Consider the following 10,231-nt stretch of genomic DNA (forward strand, 5'->3'; position numbering starts at 1 on the left):
AAGTTAATTGTTTATGAGAGAAGGAAATTAGGAGGTGATCGAATTGAACTGAACTGAACTGATTGGAGTTGAACTAAACTAAACTAATATTAAGCTGAAGAGAACATGCCCTTAGTAATTAAACAACTATTGATGAAAAGGTATATTAGTGGATTATTATTGTATACGAAAATGTATCGAACTTGCTTTGTATCTAATGTGGTTTATATGGATCATATAAATTGCAAATTATTTAGTTAGAACTTCTCAACAAGATTAACTTGTCAATAGCTAATTTTTTTTACATACAAGAATGAAGATACAAGGTATCGTCAAAAAAAAATTAATCCAAGTTTCTCCACCCTTAAATCTCATACACCAAAGCTAGCAAAGTCAAGGCACTTTAATTTCCCTCACATAAATAATTAATACAATATCATATCATAATATTAACATAAAATGAAACCTCCTTTAGTCAATGCATTTGCATGGTTGAGGAGGATGAGCTTGATTTAGTATTTGACTTGTCATCCATCTCGGATAGATCCGCTCCGACCGAGTGCCCACGGTGAAACCCGGTTTTCCCGTGTCTATGTAACCGACATCGAAAGGATCCGACATGAGTAGTTGGGGAGCAAAGACAGTTTATTCGGGTACTTGACGACTTTTTTAATGGGCCCTTTAGTTGGGCCTCTGCTTCTTTTTGGGCCTCTTCTTGTTTATGGGCCTCTTCTCTGTTTAGATTTTGTAATGAGCTTTTGCGCCTCATGGGTGGCTCCTCCTTTATTTGATCCATGGGTGTCCCAATGTTTTAGGGCCTATTAATTATAAATTTCAACCAGAAACTAATTTACGTGTCAGAGCAAGTATCATATTCCCAAAAATAAAATAAAAATAAAAATAAAAATAAAAATAAAAATAATAATGATAATAAAAAATTGTAGATTATTATTCATAACATTTGCTTTTTATAGACATTGAATTAGGAATACGTAGAACTTGTCAAGAAACATAAAAATAGAATTACTAGAATATACCCGTGCATTAACACGGAATACATTACAATAACAAGTTGTGGAATTGAAGATCGGAATTTATTGGAGATTTTTTGTTAAAAAATAAAATAAAAATCTTCTTAAAGACAAAATGCTTGAATTGGAGGCATAGTTTCAAGAGCATTCTCATTAAAACTAACTCCTAAATTAATATTTTGATAGTTTACTACCGGTCTGTGGCACTCAAGGTTCATAACCTCATATAACCTATGTTTAGACTATGAGCCTAATTTCTTATGCTTCGTACATCATATATAGGGTGATTCCCCCAAAAAAGTCTTAATTGTGAACCCATCAAATTGATATTAATTATAATAATAATTTAATAAAAGTTATTAATAATAAACGTGCATGACACGGGAACTACCTTTGCAAAATCTCAAATGTAACAATCGATTCCATTTTAAATAAGCAATGAAGATGTTAAAATAAAATTGAGGTAGCTTTAAACAGGACTTTTTTTAGCTTACAAAATTGTGCATGCTAGCAAATTATAGGGCTTCTAATGTTATAATAATATTAAATCCTCTCTAAACTTATTGGATGCATGATCAAAAAATAAAAAAATCATGTTAATGATGTCAAAAGCAATAAATGTTAAATTAGATGTAAACGATCAATTATTTATAATATGTACGAATGATATTATGTAATCAACATATTAAACGAGGAAAATAATAAAAGAGATACCTTATAATTATGTCTTCAAAATGCTGAATATATATATGATGAAAATTGTAGTGCAATGTGAGAAGATTAATTAGGGTATCCAAAGTTGTTGTGCCTTCTCTTTTGGTAAAGAATTGACCAGAGATGGAACAAAACCCCTTAGAGAAAGGGGAAGAAAAATATTAAGTAAATAGAACAAAAGTGGCCAATTTGAGCTTGTTTAATTTATTCTTGATGACTTCTTTAAGAGCTTCCTATTTTTAATAACACAATTTTGTGATATATTTAGAATATAAACAGCTAATTTACCTCTGTTTTATGATTTTGTTAGGCCATTGGACTACTAATTTTAGGTATGAATCAATGTTTCTATCATTCTATGTGTTATCGGTGCGTGCATCTAGGTTGTGACGATTTTGTGGATTGTTTTTATGTACATGGATATTTTGAATGGAAAATTCGTTTTAAACGGCAATGAATTTGACATTTATAAATACATTAAATATAAATATCTATTAAATAACTACAGGGTTCGTTTGGCATTACTGTGGTTTTCTTTTTTTGTTCTATAAAAGATTAAAAGTATATGATATATGTCACATAATGTATCAAAAATTATTTGAACTTAGTAAAATCATAATAATTTTGAAAACTGACAACACAAAAGTGAAAACACCTTTTTCTTGTTTCTTGTTTCTTGTTTTTGGTTTTTAGTTTTCTAAAAAACAGGAAACTGAAAATAAAAAATGATGCCAAACAAGTAGCTCTAGGTGCATGGTATCAATTAGTGTTCAAGTATAAACTTCCTAAACAACACATGTAAGTGTTTCATATTGAGAAAGGAAGAGAGAGCTCGACACTTTATTCATATTTAACAATAAGCAAAATAATATACAAGATCTCTTGTATTAATCATATCCTATAATCAAGGAAACAACCATTCAAAATACATGTAAAATTTTCTCTTAATATTCCTAACAATTATCAAAGCTACAATACGCCATTCTCTTCCTTTTCTCCTCCTTTGCACCTTAGACACTCGCCTACATCACATTCTTTGTAAACTATCACTACTTCCTAATCACTCGGTTCTTGAGACACTTATCACACTTGCTTTCTCCTCATCGATCTTCTTCAATGTCTGATTCAGGTTTTGCAAGTTGATTCAAGCTTGGAATCTGCTTCACAACACTTTCAACAGATTCATTTAGGCTAAGTGATGTATAAACTGACATGCCACCCAATGCCGCCACAGCTCCACAAAGACTCGTAGGTCCCGAATCTGAATTGAACAATAGATAGCCTCCTAGACGATGACACAGGTCTTGAATTGTCCCAAAACTACATGAGATGTTGCTGATGTTGCTCTGCATTTTCATAAAACTAGTCAGATTCTGTGCAAATTTTTAGGAAGTATTTTGTTACTTTTTCTTAGGAAGTGTTTTCTCACAAGCTCATCACCAGTCAGTGAAAAAACATCAACTAAAAATCAAGAACAGAGAATCTGCAGCTCGTTCTCGAGCTAGAAATTTGGTGATTGCATCCTCATATCCTTTTACTCCATATTCATATTTGCATGTTCTGTTATTCTGTTCTGCTAATAGAACATGACAGTTTAACTGTACCTAAACAACTCAGTAAACTAAAATCATTGAAATTTGGAACGACAATACTACAGGTGTGCACCAAAACCACTCAGTAAACTCTTCTGAGTTCTGGATCACTGTAAATCTCTGATAGCAACTACATGTAATCGGGCATGCACCTGAACAATAATGCATGCTTAAGAGCTATGTATAGCCTAAGATCATTGCATTTCGCTTTATTGTAGACTTGTAGAATTACAGACATTACAAATTTACAATACTTCACAATGTAAATATGTCACATTTCAGATTTCAAGAATACAGCATTAGTATAAAATCATACTGAGTATTAGTTCAGTTTTTAACAATATCAGAAAGGAAGTTAGCAAAAAAAAGATTAGCAGTTACATACGCATACAGATTGATGAGGCGTTAAGTATATGCTACTGTATGTTATGGTGGAAGTGTGCAAACTCTACCCACCCGACTACCCCAAAAACTACCTTTTGTTATTCTTCTAAAACTCTACCTTTACGAACACTATTTTGTGCTTTAGTAGAGTTGGATCCACCATAACTATGACAGCTACTGCAGAACAGAGCATTCTCAATTCCTGCCTTCCTGGTTTATGAATAGTATACCTGAAAATTGTCTTTTAACTTCTATAATTTCTGTCGTGGAGCATCAAATAGGGAGTTTGTGCATACTTCTTTTTTCAATTTTCTTTTAGGGAGATTGATGATGGTCAATACTCGAGAGAGAATGAACGTGATCACTGATCCAGACATGTTAAAGATGCTTAAACATAGGACAAACTTAGACATGAAGGCAATCTCCTTCACAAGTGGAAGGGATCATTTATAAATAATTAAATATAAGCTGTCTTTGCAGAAAAATTAAGTTACAAAAGCACCTAAATAACACAACAAACCAATTACAAAATAAATCAAGAATCAATTGAGGGCGAAAGCACCAAGACTTCACTTCTGTCTCTTGTATATTTTCGCCAAGAATGACTTCAGGACAGCCTGTACAGCCTTATTAGGATGTGATTCAATAGATGTGATCAAATTTTCATAACTTGTGCTCTCAAAATCGGCAAATGCACCCTAAGAAAGTTGATGAGTATATTCAGTATAGGGAAGAGAATTCGTAAAGATAATAGGTGAGACAACTGAGACTTATCCAAGATAGATAGATAAAAGACATAATACACTTGAAAATACTAACCTGAAGATCGAGCACATTATAGAGTTCTTTTACTCTTGCGACACAAGCTGGATCTTCTTTGCCGTAATTTTCCTGGAAAACCAATTTATGGATGAGAACATGAAAGATGGCAATGACTTAAAATCATGAGAATGACGGTACTTACATGTAAGACTTTCTTCTGTTCATCATTACAAAGTTCTAAGGCTTTCACAACCAACCAGGAGCACTTAAAATCCTCAATATCAGTTCCAATCTGAAGAGTAAATATCATAAAATTAAGACTTTCGAATAATCAGATACACAAATTAAAAAATATTGCAGGCAACAAGTTTGTATCTCACCTTGCCAATGAATTCCGGGTCTCCATAACAATCAAGATAATCATCCTACAAAGGAAAAATATCAGAATCAATCATTCTACATTCAAAAGGTAATTCTGTGAAAAATGTATAAGAACTGGAGGTACATTCATCTATTTTATGCTGTCAACTGACCTGTACTTGGAAATATATTCCCATATTAATCAAAATGTCTTTGACATTTTCATGATCTTCAAGCTTCTCACCAGACATTAGTAAAGCACAAGCTACCTGCATGTTAGAGCAACATGTCAGACATAGTTGACATCATCTAGTAGCAGCAATTGAATGAATTTTATGGAACTATTACAATTTCACTCAAGTTTTTCTCCTTATGTATGATCTAATTATCTTTCAATACAGTCTTACAGGATGCACATTATTTGACTTTTTGAAAAACTATTTAGCCATCAGTAGGATAATGACAGCAAAAGCTTGCTTTAACAACTGAGAATCAAACTTACAGAAATATAGAATGAGTAATAAGCAGTTTTGTACTGAACAATGCGACGGTGCCTGCATCACAATTCAACTTTAGTGATTGTATGAGTATAAAGCAAAGCTGTAAGAGAAAATTTGTTTCATTTCCACTTACAGATCCAATGAATATTTTGAAAGATCTTTCTCTCCTTCAATGGTAGTGATCAGATCAATCATCTGTCCACTAGCAGTCTGAAATTCTACCTACAAACGGTGGAAAAGGCTTATAGCATATTCAATTCATAACAATTATCCCTTGCTACCAACTCTTTACAAAGCATCGTTACCTCATTAAACAAATCCAACAAGTCAACATAGTACTTCTTGTCCCTAAAATGCTTCCTGAGAATTCTTGGTATTTGGTTTCGAAGTATTATTCCATCGTTGACAGCAATCATCCCAACCTGACAGGAGAAATTTTCCATTAAATACTGAGTTAACAAGATTATAATACAGAATTAATGAAATATTATTTTTAGAAAAGCAAACCTTAGGAACTCTGAACCAGCAAGGCTGACCACGCCTTGTATGAGAGTTATCCATGATGTCATCAAGAACAAGAAAATATGCTTGAAGCTGTAAGAGAGAGGGACCAGAAAATAGAAAATTCCTGTTAGTGGTTTCCCTGAATTTACATAATTTCAGTGAAAATTGCTATCTATATACCCATTCAATGCACCACCCCAGCGCTGAAGCAAGAAAGATTTCATCCTCAGTCAGCTCTTCTCCTTCCTTTAACAGCTTGTAGCTGTCAATAACAGAAAGCCCACGATTTAGCTTCCCTGCAAGACACAGAACCGCACAAAAATGTTAGGTAAAGCAACTTGTGGAATTCAAATAAAATTGGGCTTTGGCTTGCGTTGTTTGAATAAAATTAGATACTCGTTCCACATGACTTTTTTTTTATCTTCAATATCTTGTTCATCCAAAAGTTAAGCTACATAAATATCAAAGTATACTAGGATGAAGGACATATCTTAAACTTCACTGCCTTTTGAATTTCAAATTTTCATAACCATCACATCATTCGGTGAAAATTTTAAAATGATACATCAGAAATCTATTAGAGGAACTTATTATTATATTTTTGTTTATTCTTGTCACTCATAAGATACGCTTCGCATAAAACAATTATTTCCTCAACATCATAAAAAAAATAAAGTTAAAAAAAAATAAAATTAAGGTGACCATAAAACATTTTAAACAATTTTTTTTCCTTCCAAAAGAACAAACACAAGATAGAGCAAAGAATCAAATGCCAAACATCCTTTATGTTCCAAACATGGCCCAGCTTTTATTTAAAAATTGAGTAAATTGAAAAGGACAGGACTTCCTCACCTCCTGGAACATTATAATCCAGCATCTGCAGGGAAAAAAAAAACACAACAAAAAAGAGCATGTAAGAACCATATATACGACACCATAGTATTACTTCAAAAAACGAAAAAGGCGGTTTAAAATTCAATGATTTTACAGAATTATTTTTTACTTCTTTATTCTCAATTAGGCACAAAAAGGAATTTAGTAATTGCATTCAAACTGTAACTACCAAAACTCTAAAACCCAAGAGCTCCACTTATATCTTATGATTTCCGATGCAAGTAGTCTCACATTCTTGATTCAATAGCATTAGCACTCGAAATTGCTAGAAGACATGATTAAATACATAGAGAAGTCTAACTAAATTCATCTTAAGAGACGATAATTAGGCTTAAATCTGAGAACCAGGAGGCAGGGGTGTCAGCATTATGGACATGTTAAGTCAGTACAACAAAGGCTGCTCTAAGTGACTTTGGAAGTTAACTGTTGATCGGGTTATTCTTCAGATTAGATATGAATTAATACAGTGATATGTTCACTAAACTATGCTAAACGGTACGCCACGAGGTAGAAAGGAATCAAGGATAGCTTTGTTTGAAGTACACCAAAGTCTAAGCAAGTTTTTCTTAGGCAAAGTGTTATCACTTGGATGGCCTTGCATTATCTAGCTTACTTTATTTACTAATGTTAGTGAAACTTTATAAATCTAGTTCTAAAATGGAAACTCAAGACAATCTACAACTTATTGGAACACATTTAAGAACAAAAATTCAAAATTTTATTAACATTTTATTTAATTAAGATTAACCAAACATAGATTAGCATAAATGCTAAGATTTTCAAAGGTTTCTCATAGACCGTAGATCAGACAATTAGGCATATTAATTTGCAGATTGAAACACATTGCATCTATAAATAGCATAAACATTAAATAAAACTAATCAAAAGCTAAATCATGCAATTTGCTACACATAAACAAGAGTAATGAATAGTTTAAATTAAACAAAACATACCCAGATCAATTAATCAATCTAAAACAGTTTAATCTATCAGTAAACAAAAGAAAATATTGACTAATTACAAAAAAAGGGTAGTTAATCCTTTAGGAAAAAAATTCATTAAAACCCCATATAAAAACAAAATTAAATTGCAAATTAAAGGAAACAAAAAGTGAAATTAAAGAAATTGATAAATACCCTGTCAACCCATTGGCGAGAAGTGTCAGTCCATTCAAAAGCAGGATCATTGAGAAGCTCAGATTTAAGAATTTGATAAACTTCGAGAAATTTTGACCTCAGATCGCTCATATTTCTCTTGTTGGAAAATTTTCAGTTTGTGAAAGAGAGAGGAGAGGAGAAGAGGAGAGAGAGGGAAATAAGAGTTAAGGAAATTGAGAATTGTTCTTGGGTTTGTTTATATAAGCAGAGTCAAATTTGAGGTTGGACAAATCAGAATTCTACCAATTCACGAGGGAAGCAAGGAGCAAGAGCAACTCCCTTTGGTTGGTGAAATTAACTCGACCCGAATGACCCGACTATATATGAATGACACGGAGTAATTTTTTTTTTTTTTTGAATAGACACGGAGTATTTGAGACTAATAATTGTAATAAATTGCCAGATTAAATATTAATGACACGGAGTGTGTGAATTCGATATAGAATTTAATACGGAGTAGGATTTTATTTTGATTGGTGGAATTAACCTGACCTGAATGACCAGACTAAATATGAATAACACAGAGTATTTGAGACTAATAATTACAATGAATTACCCGATTAAATATTAATGACATAGAATGTGTGAATTTATTATAGAGTTCAATAGGATGTGTTATTTTGAATGGTAGCCTAACTTGAATGACCGGACTAAATATAAATAATAATAAGTAATCGAAACTACATGTATTGAGTGTAGAATATGTTAATAAAAATTAAACATGATCTTATTTAATTCGACTTCATTCAATCCGTACTTGCATGAGTCACGACTATTTTTTACAATGTAAATCAAATTCAATTGAAGTGACTCATTTGCTACCTCGAATTGACTACTTTTCTATCTTAATTTTGGAAACATAATGGCCCCATAATTGTCAATGTAATTGAGCTTTCTTTTGGGTTAAATTTCTAAATTTGACGTTTGATTGAATATTAGAGAGTGGCAAAATTGTAAATTCGGGCAATTATGGGGGGTATAGGAGTCACTTGCTTTCCTCGCTAGACGATAAATAATTACTTCATTTTTTTGACTCTATGTTGCACGTGCTGCATGAATTTCTCGTCCTCCTCCAAACGGCGTCGTCTACTACAGTCAGCTCTACCATTAAAAAGTGCCTGACAATCTGTCATTGACATTTTCTACATTTTTTATTTTTTTACAGCAAATCAGTATAGATTATGTAATATCAATGCCAGAGTAAATCAGCAAAATCCAAAATCATAGATCTAACAACTTTTTTGGGTGTAAAGAAAACAATGATAAATTGATAAAATCCGAAATTCAAACTACTGATATCTTGACCTAGTGGTTATTTAGGATTGAACTCAGAATGAAGGCCTATGTATCATGACTTCATGAGTTATAAGTTCAAATCTTAAGAAAGATGTCAAAATTTTTAAGAGAGTCCAGACTGCAAAATATCGAATTGACGCACGCAAAAAAAAAAAAAAAAAGATTGGACTAGACCAGTAAATCAATATAGGAAAATGTTATTAAGTCAAATCAATTTAATTAAACATTAATAATTACGTACAATAATTTACATGTGATTTTCTCATACATCCTCAAATAAATACGTACTAATTTAAATGTATTAGATACTTTTATTGTTATATGCACCGTGGTTTGTGATGGACCGAGAAAATTGAACTCAATCCAATGAGATTATAATTTGCACTAGGTGTACATTGCACCAAAGAGTATATTTACTTATGTAATTAATATGACTTAAAATAAACTTGGGTACACTTTAACCCAAATGTATATACAAAATTTCACAAGGCCAAAGGATTTGTTATTTGATTTTTCAATTATATAAACATGAGTTAACTTAACGAGTGTTCATGAACACATATTAAAAAAAATAATAATAATAAAAATTAAATTAAATTTAACGAAAAAAAATTAGTTAAGTAGTCAGATAATATAAATTCAGTTTCAGCCACGACCGAGATGAATAAACCCGAATACTATATAAACAATGGAGGTTGTCGTCACGTACATCGGTACATGCATAATATAAATTGAGCTAAGGGTATATGTAATATTTTGATTCCAATGTTTAAACTAAAGGGTGCATGGTCCCATTAACGCAAGCATATAAGATTTGTCTTCCATAATATAATTTTGCATAATTAAAGCAATTATAATTCTCCACATTATATCATGTGACGAAGTGGATATGGGAAATTTTCCACTAAGATGGGCAAAATAAAGCAATGTGATTCGTACTTCCTCTTTCCAGCAAATAAAATGCACAAAAATAAGAAATATACTAGTAGAATATGTCACTCTTTTTTGGTGACAAAGAATATATTTGGCATTCTTTATAAAAATCTTTCAATATTTTA

General features: G+C 31.8%; 1 protein-coding gene across 1 annotated transcript; it reads right to left on the reverse strand.

Moving 5' to 3' along the window:
- Nucleotides 1–4,105: 4,105 nt before the first annotated feature.
- Nucleotides 4,106–8,156, reverse strand: LOC110707032 (farnesyl pyrophosphate synthase 1-like). The gene is made up of 12 exons (XM_021885054.1): nucleotides 7,857–8,156; nucleotides 6,679–6,703; nucleotides 6,007–6,122; nucleotides 5,830–5,916; nucleotides 5,628–5,744; nucleotides 5,456–5,544; nucleotides 5,325–5,376; nucleotides 4,996–5,091; nucleotides 4,843–4,887; nucleotides 4,665–4,754; nucleotides 4,520–4,591; nucleotides 4,106–4,398 (listed from the first exon to the last, which is right to left on the reverse strand). The coding sequence occupies exons 1-12, from the start codon at nucleotides 7,965–7,967 to the stop codon at nucleotides 4,270–4,272; spliced, it is 1,029 nt and encodes a 342-aa protein (XP_021740746.1). The 5' UTR covers nucleotides 7,968–8,156; the 3' UTR covers nucleotides 4,106–4,269.
- Between the last annotated feature and the right edge of the window lie 2,075 nt (nucleotides 8,157–10,231).

The sequence above is a fragment of the Chenopodium quinoa genome, unplaced genomic scaffold (genome assembly GCF_001683475.1).
Source record: "Chenopodium quinoa cultivar QQ74 unplaced genomic scaffold, ASM168347v1, whole genome shotgun sequence".
Lineage (NCBI taxonomy): Eukaryota > Viridiplantae > Streptophyta > Magnoliopsida > Caryophyllales > Amaranthaceae > Chenopodium > Chenopodium quinoa.